Here is a 21,102-nt window from a genome sequence, read left to right as displayed (position 1 = left end):
CGTCGTTCCCACGTCGAATTTTAAATTTTTTACGTCGTTAGTCGTTTGCGAATAGGGCTGGACGTAATTTACGTTCACGTCGAAACCAATAAGTCCTTGCGGCGTACTTTGGAGCAATGCACACTGGGATATGTACACGTACGGCGCATGCGCCGTTCGTAAAAAACGTCAATCACGTCGGGTCACCACCCATTTACATAAAACACGCCCCCTCATACTCATTTGAATTAGGCACGCTTACGCCGGCCCCATTTACGCTACGCCGCCGTAACTTAGGAGGCAAGTGCTTTGTGAATACAGCACTTGCCTCTCTGATTTACGGCGGCGTAGCGTAAATACGATACGATACGCTGCCGTAACAATGCGCCCGGCTACCTGAATCTAGCCTGGCCCGGATTCAGCTAGATTTGCACATTTATTACGGAGCATGCGCTCTACGATCGGCGTGGGAACACGCCTAATTTAAATGATTCCCGCCCCCTACGGGATCATTTAAATTGCGCGAGCTTGCGCCGGGCATTTTGACGGAGCGCCCGCGCAATTTACGGAGCTTCTGCTCCGTGAATCGAGGGCAGCTCAAAAAAATTGCAGGGGCGCAGGGCAAAATCGTTGCCCTGCGCCCCTGCAATTTTTTTGAGCTGCCCTCGATTCACGGAGCAGAAGCTCCGTAAATTGCGCGGGCGCTCCGTCAAAATGCCCGGCGCAAGCTCGCGCAATTTAAATGATCCCGTAGGGGGCGGGAATCATTTAAATTAGGCGTGTTCCCACGCCGATCGTAGAGCGCATGCTCCGTCGGGAAACTTTCCCGACGTGCATTGCGGCAAATGACGTCGCAAGGACGTCATTTGCTTCAAAGTGAACGTGAATGGCGTCCAGCGCCATTCACGAATCACTTATGCAAAGTACGTCAAATTCAAATTTTGCGACGCAAGAACGACAGGTATACGTAACATTGGCTGCCCCTGCTAATAGCAGGGGCAGCCTTACGCAAAAACCGCCATACGGAAACCACGTAAATTGCGTACCCAGGGCTCGGGCAACGTTGTGAATCGGTGTTAGTATGCAATTTGCTGAGCACAACGGGATCGCCACCTAGCGGCCATCGCAAGAATGCAGCCTAAGATATGCGGGCATAAGAGCCTTATGCCGCGCAGATCTTAGGCTGCAGTCGGCGTAACGAGGTTCCTGAATCAGGAGCACTCGTTACGCCGGGGCAAGTAAGCAATTGCGCTGTGTAACCTATGGTTACACAGGCGCAATTGCTTCTTGAATCCACCCCCCTGTTGTTTTTTTTCATGCTGAAAAACGACCGTGTGTATGCGGTATAAGTTTTATAGCTCAAACTCTTGTATTTTCATGTATTTTTTTATATTTTAATTATCAAACATGTTTTTATTTTTTCTACATCCATTATAATTCCTGCCTATCAACGTACAAAAATTATTTTTTGCTTGCTATGGCCATTTGGAATTAATTTTAAAATCTCATTTAACTCAACTGAAAATAACTATCATTTTATTCTTTAAAAAAAAGAGATCCTTATCCTGGTGTGTTGGCTTTGTGAATTGAGCATAATGGGTAGAGTAGTGGTAACCTTGCTATGGTGACTGCACTGAGAAACTTGCAGAAACAATTTAGCAGTGACAGTTTACACAGCAGTAGTCTGCACCACACAGTGGCCAGTAGGGATGAGCGAGCAGCAGAGCACATCTAAAGGTATTCTGGGGATGCGCAGTCTCATACAACATCAGCACGGTTTCTATGGCAACTGCTCCCTCCCCTGTATCTCGCTCTCTCCTCTGGGCTGGAGTGTGATGCTTAGTGTTAGCCATGTGTCTCCTTTCCCCCCTCCCATCTATTCCATTCCCCAGACTCCAAATGAGGGAGGTAGTAAAATAAGAAGTGACATCCACAATACAGAGAGCCAGGGGGAGAAGGGGAGGGGTGTGCGGCCCATTCAGTGGTGCTGACCTCCGGTGTACCGAGCGAGCCGCTATGGCGCTTATCCCCTGCCAGGTGTTGCGGGCTGCCATCCTCCTCTCCTACCTGTCCGTGCTGTGCCACTACAAGGCCGTAGAGATGCCTGCACACCAGACCTATGGGGGCAGCTGGAAATTTCTCACCTTCATTGACCTGGTGAGTCAGGATATTGTGTAGCTGGTTCAGCACATGCTTATTACAAAGACATGCAATGTTATTATAGTATACATTTGCTTTATTCATATATTGAAATGAGAATGCTGATGACGTAAAACAATGCTTTCATGATGTGAAGATGATGTTGAAAGCTTTACATCTACTTTGTGTTGCATTAACCCTGCCTTATGTTTTAAAAGCTGGTGCAAATGCATAAGAGACTTGTAAAGAGTCACATTATAGTCACATTATATAGTAAACAATATAAAGATAACGGAGTATAAGGTTTGTGGATATATGTAAAAATGAATGCAATAACAATCACTACTAAGAAACATAGTAAATGATGTTTTTGTTACAAAATATAAAAAAATGACTGTTAGGCTGGGTTCACACTACGGTTTTCCCGTCCGTCAGCCGCATACGATTTATATGAAAAAACGTATGCGGCTGAAACGGACGGGAACGTATGGAACCGCACACATGTGCGTTTTCCATTGACATTAATGTTAAAGGAAAACGTATGCGGTTGCCATACTGTTTTAAAAACGACCGCAAAACCGTGGTTGAACGCGGTTTTGGGTACGTTTAAAAAACGTTTTGCCAGCAAATCGTACGCACCCGGATGCATCCGAGTGCATACGATTTGCAATGCATTCTCTATCTATACGTTTTCCCGTCCGGGCCCGTACGTTTTCAATACTGAAATCGTATGCGGCTGACGGACGGGAAAACCGTAGTGTGAACCCAGCCTTATAATGACTGTAAAAGCTTTAAAAACAGAAATCTAGGGATAGCAATCCTCAGACATCAGAGGTGACAGGAGCCCACAGATGACCATACTAGTCTTCAGTCACCCAGTTCAGTTTCCAAAGTACATTTACTACTACTTTTTTTTGTTCTGCATCAAAACACAGAACTTGTTACAAAACATAAAAAAAATATCTAAATAAAGCTGCCCTTATTAAAATAAATATGACAAAAAAAAATGAAAAATACGTATCTAAATGATACATTATTGCATTAGTGAATTGTTACATACAGGTATGACCATTTTAAAGAAGAACGCTGATCTAAGCAAAACGTATATTTATATTTCTGCTGCTACAGTTATGCCACAGTGGATGTGTTGGATAAGAAAGGAGTGGGGGTGGACAGCACCCCTAAATATGTGTCATGTGACTGGTTAGCACCATCCTTAAAGAGGAGTTCCACTCAAATTTGGAACTTCCTCTTAACCCACTCCTCACCCCCTTACATGCCACATTTGGCATGTAATTTTTTTGGGGGGGGGTGGGGGCTTCAGGAAGAGTGGGACTTCCTGTCCCACTTCCTCCTTCCTGTAGGCGACTAAGCTTAATCGCCTACAGGAAGGGGCTGCTGTAGGCGATCGCCTAGGACACGTCACAGGTCCTAGGCGATCTCCTGGCCAATTACACGGCGCAGCGCCGGGCCGCGCCGCTCGCGCATGCGCAGTGGGTGCCCGGCCGTTAAGCCGAAAGCTGTCACGGCCGGGTGCCCACACTGAGAATGAAGACGCCGGCTGGGGAGGGGGGGAGAGGAGCGGAGCCCCGGCCGGCGCGTCGCTGGAGCGCTGGAGCAGGTAAGTGTCTGTTTATTAAAAGCCAGCAGCTACAAAACTACTTTTTGTAGCTGCTGACTTTTAATAAACATACAAATTGGCTGGAACTCCCCTTTAAGAATGATCATGTTAACAGTGTACATGATATGACAGCGGTGTGATGTACTTCATGAACTTTGTTTAACCGCTTGCCTACTGGGCACTATTTCCCACCTTCCTGCCCATGCCAATTTTCAGCTTACAGCTCTGTCACACTTTGAATGACAATTGCGCAGTTATGCAACACTTTACCCATATGAAACGTTTATCATTTTTTTTTTTCACACAAATAGAGCCTTCTTTTGGTGGTATAATCACCACTGGGTTTTTTATTTTTTGCTAAACAAAAGAAAAAAGACCAAAAATTTGGACAAAGAAAGTTTTTTATAGTTCACTGATGGGCGCTGATGAGGCTGCACTGATAGACACTAATAGGCAACACTGATGGGCACTGATAGGCTGCACTGATGGGCACTGTTGAGGTGGCACTGGTGGGAACTGATACATAGGCACTGATGAGGCTGCACTAATACACAGCACTGATGGGTACTGATAGGTGGCACTGATAAAGAGGCACTGTTAGATGGCACGGATGGACACTGATTAGCAACACTGACGGGCACTGTTGGGGCTTCACTAATAATCAGTGCCCTGATTATCAGTGCAGATGTCCCCTTTCATACAAGCCAGTTACCAGCTGTTCTCCCTTCACGCTGTGACAGCGTGTTGATAACCGGCATGTGGCAGTGTGTTTACATCATGATCAGCTGTGATTGGACACAGCTGATCACGTGGTAAAGGGCCTCTGTAATTGATCCTTTACCCCGATCTGTGGTCAGCTTTGTCTGAAGCACACAGCAATCACAAAGCCCACCGGGTGTTCACCACAGCGGGTACGCAGGGGGCGCAGTTCTGGGAGGTTGTCAATAAATGCCCTCCCAGAACTTGACAACTGCGCTGTAGCCATCGGTTGGCAAGTATTTAAAGGAGTTCTGTGCTCACAGCATAGGCTTTTATTTCATACCATTGTAAAAGCAATACAAACGTATCACAAACCCCAGACTAGGCTGGCTGATTTATCCCAGGCTCCATTCCTTGTGAGGCGCATGGCAGCCAGGCACACAGCAGCAGTCTCTAAACTCAAGAAACAGAAAGGACCTGTTTTTTCTCAGTTTAATACTAATTTAACTTGGGTAGGGTGCAGGGTAAACCTTGGGATACTCAAAGCTTAGCAGAAAAGATAACGGAGGACACTTCTACTGTACTGTCTCTCCAGGGTGCAGCCACCCTCTTGAAGCTAGTGATTAGTGGACTACAGCTCAGAGGACTCCATTGTAAAAGTAAAACCTGCACCAGTAAACTTGAATCAGCTTTTCCAAAAGCTAGGAAAGACAGTCTCTAGGATATTTTTAGGCTTGTGCTCACTGTGCCCTGGGTACGTTCCTGCAGTACCAGGCAGCTCCTGCACTGTCTGCATCCAGATCAAATCTTCTGTGGACTTCCGGCAACTGCTCCCAAGAACTTTGGACATGGGTCCCCTAGCTCTAACTGGAGCTGGGACTCAGATGGCCTCTTTTAAAATTCAGTTATGTGACACAGAGCACAAGGACCACGCTGTTCCAGGCCCAGCCCTATTTATACACACCTTAGTCCACTACTGGCCATTCCTCCTGCTAAGGATTGGCTGAGGTGGTATGAATATAAAGGAGGGTCTGCCTCTTCCATCCACTAAATTCTGGAACCTACCAGAAATCAGGAGAAAGTAGCTGAGCCTGCCACCAGCAGAACCCAGAACAGCTAAAAGCAGTTGAACTTTGATCCACTGCTACAAGGGAGCCAAAATCGAAATTTGCCTCAACTGTTAGCAACCTAGCTAAGAGGGTGCTACTCAAACACTATTTATATATGATAATCCAGTATAAGCTTACTTGAATAGTTCCTTTTCACACTGTGACTTCTGCATGTCTGCTGGCCAAGGGCAGACTGACAACTCATGGGGCCCCCGGGCAATAGGAGATTATTGGGCCCCCGGGCAATGGGAGATTATGGGGCCCCCAGGCAATTGGAGATTATGGGGCCCCAGGCAATAGATTATGGGGCCACACAGTATACACACACACACAAACAGTATACATACACAGTATACACACACAGCCACACAATATACACACACAGTATACACACACAGTATACATACACAGTATACACACACTAACACACAATATACACACACACAGTATACACACACAGTATACATACACAGTATACATACACACACTGAAAGGGTACTGGAGAGGTGGGGCAGCTATAATCTTGGGATTTTTACATACTGTCCCTGGTTTTACTGAGGCTGGCAACCCTGATGGGGCCCCCTAGTGCAGTGTTTCTCAATTCCAGTCCTCAGGCCCCCCCAACAGGTCAGGATTTCCATTATTTTGCACAGGTGATTTGATCAGTTTCACTGCCTTAGTAATCACCACAGCCTTTTCATCTGAGGGAAATCCTGAAAACCTGACCTGTTGGGGGGGCCTGAGGACTGGAATTGAGAAACACTGCCCTAGTGGCATGAGGCCCTCGGGCAGTACCCGAGTTCCTAAATGGTCAGTCCGCCCCTGCTGCTGACCATCTCTTTCCATGACTTCCTGGAGTCCCTGCATGCTTTGGAGCTTCTCCTCTGTTATTTCCATTCAATTTCTAAGGACTCCATATTCCATGGTGCCTTACTGCCTGTAAGCAGTCATTCCTGTACTGACTCCATCTCCTGAAACTCGTCAGCACCTCTATAGTTCACAAGGCAGTCTCAGTGAAATGTGTGACACAGTAGTTCCAACTCAGTGAAAACAGTGAATATGTGTCCCAGAATTCAAGAAGTAAATGTTTACAAACATGAGGAAATTAGTACATATTTTCAACTTAGATACACTTTAATTTTGGGTCCTATGGCCAAGCAAATATTCAATAAGCAGTGCAATGAGCAATAGAGATGTGCAAACGGTGATACTAGCAACCAGGTTTTAGTTTAATAAAATCAGAGAAGCTAAGAAATAAGGATAAGAGGAGTGATTTCTGCAAAATGTATTTGAAATTAGCTTTTTCAATTTCATCATGCTGAGAAAATCGCTTAACAAAAAATCTACCCTTAAGCAAATCTTTCCACGTTGCTCATCAAGCTCTGTGGCAACATGTCGCAACCAATCAGTGAATAGCATTCCAGAACAAATTAGGTTTACTAGTGGTACATATAAGGTGTAATGTGGTGAAACATAAGGATAATAGCAGCATTGTTTTATAGTAGAGAACCTATAATGGATTCAATTATAGTAAAATAATGAGCAATTAAAATATGTGGGCAACAAATCAGTCATAACAACTGTAGCAACAGGCAATTTTGATGTTATGTGGGCAAGAAACAGGCAATTGAAACGTGCAATACTAAAATATGCAGGGGATAACAAAAAATTGTTACACTATACTGTATGTACAAGAAATATGCTCTTTTGACAATATGTGGGCAAAATCAGTCTGCATATGCAGTAAAGCATGCTTGTTATACTCACTGTGAAACTTAATGGGTTAAAGCAGAGGTTCACCCTAAAAAACAAGTTTCTACCATGCCATCCAGCATACTAGCGTGAGCTACAGTATGCCTTTATTTATTTTTTTGCGCCGTACTCACAGTTTAATCCCTTAGTTAAGTTTCAGACTCCCCGCGGGGAGTAGGCGTTCCTATGCAGAGGGGAACATGATTGATGGCCGGCTATGGCGCGTCACGCTTCCCGAAAATAGCCGGAGTAGGACTCAACTCTTCACGGCGCCTGCGCACAGACTAGGAGCTGACTGCGCAGGCGCCGTGAAGAGCCAAGTCCTATTTCGGCTATTTTCGGGAAGCATGACGCGCCATAGCCGGCCGTCAATCATGTTCCCTGCCTACTCCCCGCGGGGAGTCTGAAACGTAACTAAGGGATTAAACTGAGTACGGCGCAAACAAATAAAATAAAGGCATACTGTAGCTCGCGCTAGTATGCTGGATGGCATGGTAGATTTTTTTTTTTTTAGGGTGAACCCCGCTTTAATGCTTTACATTGTATATAAAGGCTGTTTGATCCTGTCTCTCTGATCTTCCTTTTCTTCCACGGTCTCCAAAAAATAACCTGATATTTACAGAGCCAGGGGACAGGCTGCACATGCTCAGTTTGGTGTGTATTGCTAGAAAGTTTTTTCGTTTTTTTTTCTTAAGAGAGTGCATGTGATCAGTACAGGGCCAATCAGCACTGTCCAGACATGTCCAGACAGAGGATCAGGGGAGAATAAAAACTCCTCCTACAAGCTTTACTAGGAACTGATAGAAGTCACAAGGCTGCTATATAATGCTGATGAGCAAAGGTATTTATTAGTTTATATTTACAAAAATAATTGCATTTCCATGTTCTGTGTACTTTGTGAGACCAGATATAGTGAATGCAGCTTCTGGGTTTAGTAACAGTTTAAGGCAGTTCTCTGACTTAGAGATAAACTTGTGTGCAGTAGTAAAACATACAGAAACATACAGAGTTCTTCTGTGAAGTGTCTTGCCCCATGTCACTACACACTGTAATTTGGTGGATGTTGTATTAGAATGGACGTGCTGAGCACCCAGTCCAGCGTACCTCTGTTACCTTACTCCCAGTAACAGAATGGGGTCCTGCTGTGCACCTAGCGTGGACCTCATGCCTTAACCTGTAAACTCCTTTCTTCTCGATAGTGCCATAGATCTGCATAATGTAGGTTCAGATCCATTTGCTACAGGATACTGACTGCTAAGGAGGGAGCCATACATTGCCCCCTCGCTACCAGAGCACCTGTCACCTTCTGCAGGTACCGCACCTAATGAATGGTTGCTTTCAGCGGCGGCCCGTCCATAGGGACGCACGGGCGCCGCCCCCCTTCCCACAGTCACACACAAAAAAAAAAAAAAAACGGGCCCTTTAAGAACTTTTATTCGGCTAAAATGTAATTTTGACATTTTAGCCGCAGTTCTGGCGGCCGTCTATAGAGGGCGCAGCAGCGCCACCCCCTCTCGCAAATAACACACATTCGTGCATAAATGCACGAATGTATGTTATTGGTTGGTTGCAAGCTGCCTGGTCTATTCATATAACCGGACGTGTTACCCGAATAGCGGCAGCTGGTTGGCTGAGGGGAACTGCCTATCAAAGCCAGCGGCTCTGATAGGCTTTTCTCCGGCTCTCAGATGTCTATACTCAGAGCGCAGGCAATCTGCGCTCCTTGCATAGGACAAATGGCCGTTTCAGCCAATCAGGTTCCCGGATTCTGGTTATCAGGAACCTGATTGGCTGAAGATTCACCACAGCGGCAGAAGACATCGAGGGAGGACATGGAATCCTCAGGTAAGTGCTTTTTACAGGGAAAGGGGCACAGTGACATCATGGGGCACAGTGGTGACAAAGGGCACAGAGGTGACAATTGGCACAGTGGCATCATGGGGCACAGTGGTGACAAAGGGCACAGAGGTGACAATTGGCACAGTGGCATCATGGGGCACAGTGGTGACAAAGGGCACAGAGGTGACAATTGGCACAGTGGCATCATGGGGCACAGTGGTGAGTGACAATGGGCACAGTGGCATCATGGGGCACAGTGGTGACAATGGGCACAGTGGCATCATGGGGCACAGTGGTGACAATGGGCACAGTGGCATCATGGGGCACAGTGGTGACAATGGGCACAGTGGCATCATGGGGCACAGTGGTGACAATTAAAGGGCACAGTGGTGACAATTGGCACAGTGGCAACAATTGAGGGGCACAGTGGCTGCGTTTGATGGCATGGCACAGTGGTGACAATTGATGGAACAGTGGCTGCATTTGATGGCATGGCACAGTGACTGCGTTTGATGGCATGGCACAGTGGTGACAATTGATGGCACAGTGGCTGCGTTTGATGGCACAGTAGCTGCGTTTGATGGCATGGCACAGTGGTGACAATTGATGGCACAGTGGCTGCGTTTGATGGCACAGTAGCTGCGTTTGATGGCATGGCACAGTGGTGAAAATTGATGTCACAGTTGCTGTGTTGCATGGCGCAGTGGTGACAATTGATGGCACAGTTGCTGTTTGATGGCATGGCACAGTGGTGACAATTGATGGCACAGTGACTGCATTTTATGGCATGGCACAGTGGTGACAATTGATGGCACAGTGACTGCATTTGATGGCATGGCACAGTGGTGACAATTGATGGCACAGTGACTGCATTTGATGGCATGGCACAGTGGTGACAATTGATGGCACAGTTGCTGTGTTTGATGGCATGGCACAGTGGTGACAATTGATGGCACAGTTGCTGCGTTGCATGGCACAGTGGTGACAATTGATGGCACAGTGGCTGCGTTTGATGGCATGGCACAGTGGTGACAATTGATGGCACAGTTGCTGTTTGATGGCATGGCACAGTGGTGACAATTGATGGCACAGTGACTGCATTTGATGGCATGGCACAGTGGTGACAATTGATGGCACAGTTGCTGTGTTGCATGGCACAGTGGTGACAATTGATGGCACAGTTGCTGTGTTGCATGGCACAGTGGTGACATTTGATGGCACAGTGGCTGCGTTTGATGGCATGGCACATTGGTGACAATTGATGGCACAGTGGCTGCATTTGATGGCACAGTGGCTGCATGTGATGGGCACAGTGAGGCTGCAATTTTTTTTTTTCGTTTGCGCCCCCACAAAAATTTTGAGCACCAGCCGCCACTGGTTGCTTTGTGTTTTGAACTGTAATTGGTTACACATAGCAACTACATTCCTCTACCTTGTCTTGCAGAGTTAACCCTTGGTAGTGGTGTTGCTTCATACCCTTTTGTGCTTTACATACCCTGGTTCTTTTGATACACCAGAAACCAACATGCACCCCTTTAATAACTTTTAGACCAGGCTCAGAACAGTTTATGCAACATTGCCGAAGAGATTCCAACTTTATAGTCCAATGTGAACATAATCAGATCCCTAACTATAACTGTGTGGCTGACCTCTACAAGGTGGTAGTCCATGCTGGTGTTCTCCATGTCTTGGATGTTCTCAGGAACCCCAGAGCCTCAGACAGACTAAGTAGGGTTGCCACCTCATCCCTTTAAAAAGGAACACATATTAATTACACAGGTTCTGTGGCTGATTAAGGTGGTAATTAAACTCACTTGGTGCCTTATCTGCATTAAATTAGCCTCAGAATCTGTGTAATTCAGATGTGTTCCTTTTTAAAGGGATGAGGTGGCAACCCTAACTAAGTGTCATTGATATGCAATAATGTCTGGCAGCTTACCTTCTTCTCATGTCTCCATCAGAGGCCTGACTCTCTTCTGGCTGCCTTTTTATCACCTCTCCTTCCTGTATGGCCCCACCCCAGGCCATCCCAGGAAGTCTATATTAACTGTTGCACTGCAGGTCTGCTTTGCTGTTCAACCGTGTTGTTAGCTTAAGTTCCTGTCTGCAGTGTGCTACGATTACCTTCCTGTGTACTGGTTTTGGCTCGTCCCTGACTTCTCCTGTTTGCACTGGCATAATTGGTGCATCAGGAACCATGTACCTTGATTCCTTTATGTTCAGAATATCACCTGCTTCATTCACCATATTCTGTAATGCTATCTTTAACTCTTTTGTTGGATTTCTTTTAAGTTTCTTGTATGTGCTTATGTCACTAAGGATGCGTTGCATTTCTGCATCATAGTCTCCCTTATCAAGGACAACCATCCCTTTGTCTGCTGGAGCGTATTACCACATTTTTCTGTTTCTCTATGTTCCTGATTCCTTCCCATATATATTTATCTTTAGATCCTTTTGCTACCTGAAGGGCCTGGTATGGAATTTGGGGGGACCCCCACACAATTTTTTTTTTTTTACATTTTGGTTCGGGGTTCCCCTTAATTTTTATACCAGACCCAAAGTGTTTCTTTAGAAATGTCATTTTGCTGCAGGGACTGTTCTAAACACGGGAAAAATGCGCCACTTTACAGGCATACTATAGACACCCCCCCCAGGTAAAAAAACGAATTTATTATTGTTTCACTTTAAGCATTATTAAAATCACTGCTCCAGAAAAAATTGCATTGATACATGTCCCCCCGGGCAGGACCCAGTTCCCCAAACACTTTTTATGACAATACCATGCATATAAGCCTTTACAATTAACACTTGATTTTTCATGTTCGCATCCCATAGACTTTAACGGTGTTCACGTGTTCAAACAAATTTTTTGCCTGTTCAAGTTCTGGTGCGAACCAAACTGGGGGGGGGGGGGTGTTTGGCTCTTCCTTAGTCAGCACTTGGATTGTTCTTCAGAAAACCTTTGACAGGCTCACTGCCTGCTTTTACCTCACAATTGTGGAGCAGCGCTATTCACTTGAATGGGTCTTGTTCTATGGGGGTACAATTTGTGACATGACTGTGATGCACTGAAACAATGGAGGGTCTTTCTGTATGGATTTGCAAGGAAGTCTTAACATTTTCAGTGCACGTATTGAAGCTCTAACAGACATAAGAGGTAAACGGCAGCTGTATTAGTAAGGTTGACTTTGAGATTCTTGACTATTACATCAATGAGACATTCAGGTTGCAGGAGTGTTGCAAAGTTGTAAACCTAAAAATCTCAGGGGATATAAATTTGAAATTCTGTTATCCATTTTCTATAATCTCTAGATGCTCTGGCATTTACTGAAACCAAAGATAACCCATTTCAGATATAGATAATATTTTCAAATTTTCGTAGTCTTCTTCCAACTCATATATACACATAATAGTGCCAATTTATTTACCATCATCACTTTGAAATGTGGGAGGAACCCAATGCAGGCAGTGCTGTGATTGAGATTTGAACCAAAATCCCTGGTGCTGGCAGGTGGAAGTGTTTACCACTTAGCCACTGCGCTGCACATAGCTCTACATGTTTGTGAAAGGATCTCACCCTGCATTCAACTTTATTAGATTTGGCATACTAGCTACAAAACAGAGAGTCTTGTTTGTCTGATTTGTTTTATTTTAATTTGTCACGTGAATTCATGAATATAGGTGAGAGATTCTTACCAAGTATATTTTTGGAACTATACTTGCATTCTACCAAACAAACAAGGAGGAACATTTTTGGACCCCTCTTGAAGAACGTCCCTTATTCAGAAGGACATATAGAACAATAGTCTTCAGTTTTTTACAGCCCTCTCTCTGTGGGATGTCAGCTCATGTCACGCTCCGCTGTGAGGAGTTGTGCGGCCCGCGGTGCAGGTGGCTGGTCGGTGTGTACGTGCGGTGACTGGATAACCCGGAACGGCGGCGGTCTGTACAGTGACCCTTTAAGGTTTGACCTCCATATTATATGGAGGCCATAGCGTTTCCCAAGCACTATCTGGAACATCACCACAAAAATCTGGAAGGAACGAGTTTTCAGATTATTGGGAAATTTACCCCCCATTGGAGAGGAGAGTCCAAAGTCAGAGGATTTTATTCACACTGGATCCACTCGGCTTCTGATGATTGATTGTCTGCTGTTTCAACGGCCTCCCACTGACACCATCGTTTCCAGGAGTTCGTACATGCCTGATTGACACACCGTCGCTGACGAGTGTGTCCTCTCCATCCGGTAAGAGTATCCATCTTCTATATTTACCAGTTGGATGTTGTTGTGGATCCTGTGAAAGTGATCGTTGATGAGGCTTCTACTACCTGCTTAAATATTGAAGCTATTTGATTCCTGCGGTTGAGAGCACTCATCTCATACGTTTTTGCAATTTCAGTTTGCCTTAACGTTGCTCTGTTTATTTCTTTATTGGGACTTTATCACCAGATTTCTATTTATTGGTTTCTTCGGACTGGTTTATGTATATTGCTACTTGTGACCTTCATTAGCACTGTCATTTTGGCCACATACCTTCAAGGTATTTGGACATACCTATCTGTGGTTCACATCCATTTTCACTTGATTGTGAGCACCTTGGTCTTATCCTGTGATATCACTTCTAGTTTTTTTTTAGTTTTTTTTATTCATATTTATTTTTATATTATATTTGGTTTACTCATATATATTTGGGTTTTATACACATACCCTCCAGGTATTTGGACACATTCATTTGTGAAATATATCCATTCTCACTTGATTGTGAGCACCCTGGTGGTACCTTGTGGTATCACAATTTTTTTGTACACTATTTTATATTCACACTAATTCAGTTTAATGTATTCTTACATTTTCCCTAAGTGGAGCATCTGATTTGAATACAAACACCACATATTTGGCTTCACTCCAGATATTACTTAGCGCTGCACTTTTTTTTTTTTTTTTTTTACATGTGCTTATTGTGCCAAGCTGGAAGCTTTTGTGGGGGGCACAGTTGCCTTTTTCTTTTTTTTTTATTCTTATTTTTACAATTCTTTATAACAATAAAGTGGATCCCACTGAAATGTGAACAGATCAGAAAATTATAAAATGATTAATTGAAGTAAATTTTTTTTAAAGTTGGCAATTTACTGTATATGAGCAAACTACACAGAAGTGTAGTGTAATCACAAACTTTTCTACAGTAGTTCCATGTTATTACTGCGTTGGTTTTCAGCATTGTTTAGACTGGTGCAGTAGTAATATGTCATAACATGTCATATGTTGATTGTAGTTAAAATGTGTATTTGTTTTCTGTCACAACTCTCCATCTGTATATAACAACGATCCAGAACTATTCTAGAGCTGAACTAAGTACAACATAGTGTGTTCTCTAATAATAATATTAGGTATTATTACTGTCATTATTATTATATTGCTGTTGTCACTGTGGTTGTTTACTGATGTTGTTACTCTGGGATGCTTCAGTGTGAGTCTTTATAAGGAGTGGTAATGGACTTTGTCAGAGGTAAATTCATTTCATACAGTACACTACTATTTTTTTAATTATGGCACGCAATCTTTTTTGTGACGTGCCTATGCAATTCACTGCCAAAATGGCATATAGATATGTTAGAGCTTATTCAGACAGGAAAGTATTTCCTTGGCATTAGGGGGGCTTAAAGAGGAGCTCCAACCACATGAAAATATAAAGTCAGCAGCTACAAAAACTGTACTTAATAAATTGACTTTCACCTGTCCCAGGATCCAGCACTGTGCTCACCCGAGGGGGCGCCGGGGACCATCTTTGGTCCCCAGTGCCAGTATCTTAACTGTGGGAACTGCGCATTGTGAATAGTTCCGCAGTCTCCTTGAAGGAGGGGGGGATAACTACTGTTTTGATCGCCTGTCAAAACCAGGCCCCCCCCCCCCATATAAAAACGAATAAACAAAGCCAAATGTTAAAGAGTAGTGAGGGAGGAGACCTTAAAGCAGAATTTCTTCCTGTCGGGCGAAGTTCTGCTTTAGGGTTCGGTTCAAACACCCGTTTTCCAGGAGCTGAACATCATATATTACTACTGCAATTATAGTTGATAGCTTCACGGTTTTAATAGTTGTTTAACCACTTACCCCCCGGACCATATTGCTGCCCAAAGACCAGAGTACTTTTTGCGATTCGGGACTGCGTCGCTTTAACAGACAATTGCGCGGTCATGCGACGTGGCTCCCAAACAAAATAGGCGTCCTTTTTTTCCCACAAATAGAGCTTTCTTTTGGTGGTATTTGATCACCTCTGCGTTTTTTATTTTTTGCGCTATAAACAAAAATAGAACGACAATTTTGAAAAAAAATGAATATTTTTTACTTTTTGCTGTAATAAATATCCCCCAAAAATATATAAAAAAACATTTTTTTTCCTCAGTTTAGGCCGATACGTATTCTTCTACATATTTTTCGTAAAAAAAAATCGCAATAAGCGTTTATTGATTGGTTTGCGCAAAAGTTATAGCGTTTACAAAATAGGGGGTATTTTTATGGCATTTTTATTAATATTTTTTTTTACTAGTAATGGCGGCGATCAGCGATTTTTTTTTCGGTATTGCGACATTATGGCGGACACTTCGGACATTTTTGACACATTTTTGGGACCATTGGCATTTTTATAGCGATCAGTGCTATAAAAATGCATTGGATTACTATAAAAATGCCACTGGCAGTGAAGGGGTTAACACTAGGGGGCGGGGAAGGGGTTAAGTATGCCTGGGTGTGTTCTTACTGTGGGGGGGGGGGGTGGCCTCACTAGGGGAAACACTGATCCTCTTGTATGAACCGAAGATCAGCATTTCCCCTGCTGACAGGAACGAGAGCTGTGTGTTTACACACACAGCTCCCGTTCCCCGCTCTGTACCGAGCGATCGCGTGTGCCCGGCGGCGATCGCGCCCCTAGTGGCGGCTAATAGACAGGAAGTCATATTACGTGCTCTCGCCTAGGAGAGCCACCTTGTGGACGTATTTCGGCGGTGCGCGGTCGGCAAGTGGTTAAGATGCTGATGGGTGCTTTGGTTCTGGTATGGATTTTAAATGGGGACACCACACCCAAATAAAAAAGGATGATGAGGTCTCCCCCAAATATCCACGACAGACACTTAGTTGAGCATGCGGCCAGAAAAGGGGGTGAGCTTTTAGCTCCCCTCTTAAACCCTACCTGTCCACATGCCCTAACATGAAGGGGAAGGTAGATTTTCAGGAGGGAACCCATGTCAAAGCACCTTGTCGCCATGTCAGAGGACAAGGGTTACTTCCCCGTGGCCCTGGCCCATTAGTTGTGGGGGTCTGCAGGCAAGGGGCTTAACAGAATCTGGAAGCTACTGTTCCTTTTGTAAATGGGTAATGGGTTCATAGTACCCCTACTTGTTCACAAAGGTGCCCCCCCAAGTTAAGCGGATGTGGCTTGATATGGTTTAGGAGGGTGCATGTTTGATAAGAGTCTGATGTGGATTTATTTTTAATTTTGCTTAAAGCGGAGCTCCACCCAAAGGGGGAAGTTCTGCTTTAAGGACCCACCCCTGCAGCCTTATGGGACATGTGACAGGTCCCAGAAGACTATGAGACCATTCACAAGGTGCAGCGCGGCTTGTGCATATGCAGTGGGCACAGCCGGGTGCCCGCTGCATATGCACAAGTTTCTCACGATTTACATGCCAGCGCTGGGAACAGACTATGGGAGGGGCTGGAGTGAGCCCATCGGTGGATCGTGGGACAGGTGGGTGGCTGTTTATTTAAAGTCAGCAGCTACAGTTTTTGTAGCTGCTGTCTTTTAGACCCCTTTCAAACTGGGGCATTTTTCAGGCGCTAAAGCGTTCAAAAAAGCGCTGAAAGAAGCTGCATCTGCAATCCCAAGCCCGAGTGCTTTTACACTCGGGCCCCAGTGTGAAAGGGGTCTAAAGTTTTACACAGGAGACTGGAGCTTCACTTTAAAGTCCATACCTGACCTAAAAGGCATGTTACAGAATTTTCTTTTGGGGCGGGGGTACAGATGCACCACTTTACAAGCAGGTTTAGGTCACCCCCGAGGAGGTTTTTTTTTTTAAGGAACTTAGCATGTTTATTAATAATTATATACATTTTTAAAATTGGTACTCCTGTATGAATATTTTTTATTTTTTTTGTATTAATACATGTTCCCCAGGTCAGTGCCCAGCACCCCTGTGCCATTTGTTTGACAATGTTTTGAATATTAGCTTATAAATTAGACAATTATTATTATTATTTTTTACATTTGGTACCCTAACTTTAGTAATGTTTGTCGAACCTGCCCAGAATTAAAACCCAGGTACATTCAGGTCACCACTAAAGCCTCGTACACACGCCCGGTTTTCTCTGCAAGAAAGAGCTTTCTTGCCAAGTAAACCGTGCGTGTCTACGATTTATTGTCAAGAAAACTGCCCAGAATCCAGACGAGAAAAATAGAGAACCTGTTCTCTATTTTCTCGTCGTGAGATTCTCTGCAGTGTTTTCCTGGCAAGAAACCTGAGCGTGTGTATATTTACCTCTCCATGGAAACCTGCGCATGCTCGAAATGACTTTGATGCATGCGTGGTAGCTTCCAATGCATAGGTAGGGTAAAGCAAGATGGCGTCGACAGCATCGAATGTGACGAGAGCAGGCTCGTCGTAGTCGATGACGTCACCACGTACGTGCCATTCAATTGGCGCCCAAAAATGTGAACAGCGGGCACTATGCTGGGCGTTCGCTGTTCACTCAGCTGTGTGTTAGCAAAGTGAAGGAATTTGCTTTGCTAACACTGAATCCGCCTCTCAGCCAATCAGGTTGCCGATTCTGTTACCGGTCACCTGATTGGCTGAAATGTCAGGCGCTGTGAGGATGGAAGAAGACATGGAGGACGTGCAGGAGAATGCCGCTGACCCGCTCCGAGATAGGTAAGTGCAGGAAATATTTGATGGGGCACAGTAGCGGCAATTGATGGACACACTGGCAGCATCTGATGGGGCATGGCAGCGGCAATTGATGGGCATACTGGCAGCATCTGATGGGGCACAGTAGCGGCAATTGATGGGCACACAGGCAGCATCTGATGGGCCACAGTAGCGGCAATTGATGGGCAGACTGGCAGAATTTGATGGGGCACACTGGCATCATTTGGTGGGGCACACTGGCGGAAATTAATGGGCACCGTGTCAGCAATTGATAGGTACAGTGGCTGCATTTGATAGGCGCAGTGTGAGCAATTTATGGGTACGATAGCTGCGTTTGATGGCACAGTGGTGGCAATTTATGGATACAGTGGCTGCGTTTGATGGCACAGTAGCTGCGTTTGGCACAGTAGCTGCATTTGATGTCCACACAGTGGCTACATTTGATGTTTTTTTTTCAGTTTGTTTGCTCCCCCCCAAAAAATAATTGAGCGCCAGCCGCCACTGCTGTAGTGGCATGTTCCTATAAGCTACCCTGCAAAGTTTACTGCAGTGGCATGTTCCTTCATTGTCACCATCAGGCTCACCATTAACAAAAAACAGATGATGAAAAAAAAAAAAAAAAGTATATAAATATTATTTTCTAAAAGAAGAAAACATGACAGTGCTTAATTAAAAGCTAAATGCCATCCACTTAGAGCTTACACCTGTTTGTTAGATATTTTATATTGCCAGAAAGGCTGTCTTTTATAATGATGGACCAACAGCTAGAAGAATAAATGTATGTGCATTTCTTCATCAAAGGATTATGTTAGGTAATAAATGGCACAATTGTCACTCTGTAAGACTATATACTGTAAATTCCGCCTTTACAAAAGGTTTACTATGCAGATTTACATGTCCCACATCTTCGTATCTTTCCTGTATAATTAATAACTAAACCTAGCTAACAACTCTTTCAATTTCAAAAACACTCAGGATGTAAATAAAGTGAGAGAATATTTGTCCATCTGTTTGGAAATAACACTTTATTTGTGTGGGTGAAGAAGGAAGCTAGTAAAATATGGTGATTTAAGGTATTTCCAAGAACTTTTCTACTTTTCAAATGCGGAAAAAGCATTCCTTAGAAAACTGTTTAAGAAATGTTCTACTTTGCTTAAGTTCCTGGATAGGTGTAGTGTCTTGGAGTCTGATTTTGTTAGGGCCATGACTTTCAGGTTAGTGCTGCCCAGAGATGACAATGCACTAGGTTACCAACCTGGCACATGTCATAGTAGGTAGAGAGCTTACAAGGGTGGTTTCACAAGATTACTGATGTGCTCTAGCCCTGTAGCTTTTCTGCTGCAATTTTTTTTATTTCCCTATTCTGTGTCCAACTTTGCTTCAATCACTGTACACGAGGTGGCAACAATTATGTAAGTGCCACCTGCAGCACTGCATTGGCTAATTATCAGTCTTCTCCTTAATGGAAGCTCAGCCTGTACAAAAGAAGGAATACCAGCCTCACCAGGCCCTCAGGTGTTGTAGGATAGGTGATATAATTAGTAGTATACACATAGCCAAACAGCTACATGTCTTGAAATTTAAATATAGGAGATGAAAATGTTCAGTTGTAAACCGCTGATGTTCAAAAAAACAAAACAAAAAAAAATGCAAGGCAAGGGCACAATGTGCTGTCTTTCTATGTGATTGGCCGGACCTGTGATGACGTCACTCCTGCTCATGCACGCGTGAGCCCACAGTTCCGGGCACGAAGCTCTGAAGTTCCGGCAAGGTATGCCAAACCTTCAGAGTGCATGCGCCAGTGATGAATATCTCCTAAATGGTGCACGTATAAGGCTTACCTGTAGGTAAAAATGACCACGCAGGGTTTACAACCGCTTTAAAGGGGTTGCAAGGACAAAAATATTTTCCTCTTAAATTAAAGTCTGACAGTAGCTGATAAAGTAAAAAGTAATGTTTTGCATTATAACTAGTTTGATACCTGTTGAAATCAAGCTGTTTTATTCACCTCCGTCACTCCCGAATCATTATTCTCACTGACTTCCTGGTTTGCGGTGCGCATTCATTCTTGCTACATCACGGCCTAATGGGAACTACAGTTCCCATTAGGCTTAGCCTCCATGCCTGTGAGGGATAAGAGAGCATCTTCACGCATGGCTGTGGTCATAGGGAGGGGGTGAGCACATTCTGCTTTCCACCATGCAAAACGGCTCAGATGCTGGTGGAAAGCAAGAAGAGGAGAGACAGGAAATGGCATTTTCAAACCTGGATTACTGTATTTTGGAGGTCAAAAGGAAAAACGAGGTAAGTGATATTTAGATGCTCTAGCTTACAGCAATTAATTGATCTAATAAAAAACTAACATTTAGTGTTCCTTTAAGAAATAACCACTTTTCAAATCAGTTTTATGAATGTATTATATTTTATGCAGGACAATGCACCTTGCTTCTAATTCATAATTATAGTTATTGCATGGTTTTATCACAATTTATGGCACCTTAAGGGCCAGTGAGATTTTTTTTCCTTGCAGCCTAAATGCACCTGTCAATGAATTCTGAATGATCTCAGAAGCATCTCCAACTGATGTCAAACTGATGCCATCAACAAAAGTTATCGTCACAGATCCTTAGGCTAGCATCACAGATTACACATTGTTTACATCTACATATAACGGTTCTATTTAGGTACTACTATATATGATTGCACAAACTTAGTAAAAGGCAACAAAACAGCAATGCCAAGGTAACAGGTGAAAGCAATCGGTGAGATGCTAATAAAATCAAGTAACCACAGCAACTGTTAGAGCTAAAATCACAAAGTTCTCTCAGGTCTTCATGATCCACTACACTCTGATTTCATAGACCATCTAATAGACTAAATAAGATGAAGAAGAAGAAGAAGCCTAGGTTTACACCAGCACTGCTGCAAAATAATGTGTTTTTCAGTGCGTTCTTGTAGCACGTTTTTGCATGAATTTATGTGTGTTTTATATGTGTTTTCCTCAAGTAAATTGGTTGTTAAGCACCCTCCAAGTGAAGTCTATGGCCT

The 21,102-nt window shown here is 44.0% G+C and overlaps 1 protein-coding gene across 1 annotated transcript in view; it reads left to right on the top strand.

Annotated features, from left to right (window-relative positions):
* Nucleotides 1–1,806: 1,806 nt before the first annotated feature.
* Nucleotides 1,807–21,102, top strand: part of AIG1 (androgen induced 1) — a 398,211-nt gene continuing 378,915 nt past the window's right edge. Inside the window, exon 1 of the mRNA XM_040350577.1 lies at nucleotides 1,807–2,136. Coding sequence (XP_040206511.1) covers nucleotides 1,996–2,136 — 141 coding nt within the window. The 5' untranslated portion in view covers nucleotides 1,807–1,995. The remainder of the gene's footprint in view (nucleotides 2,137–21,102) is intronic.

This window comes from Rana temporaria, chromosome 4 (genome assembly GCF_905171775.1).
Source record: "Rana temporaria chromosome 4, aRanTem1.1, whole genome shotgun sequence".
Classification (NCBI taxonomy): Eukaryota; Metazoa; Chordata; class Amphibia; order Anura; family Ranidae; genus Rana; species Rana temporaria.
Note: the sequence above shows the minus strand (reverse complement) of the source record. Positions and strands in the feature narration are given on the sequence as shown.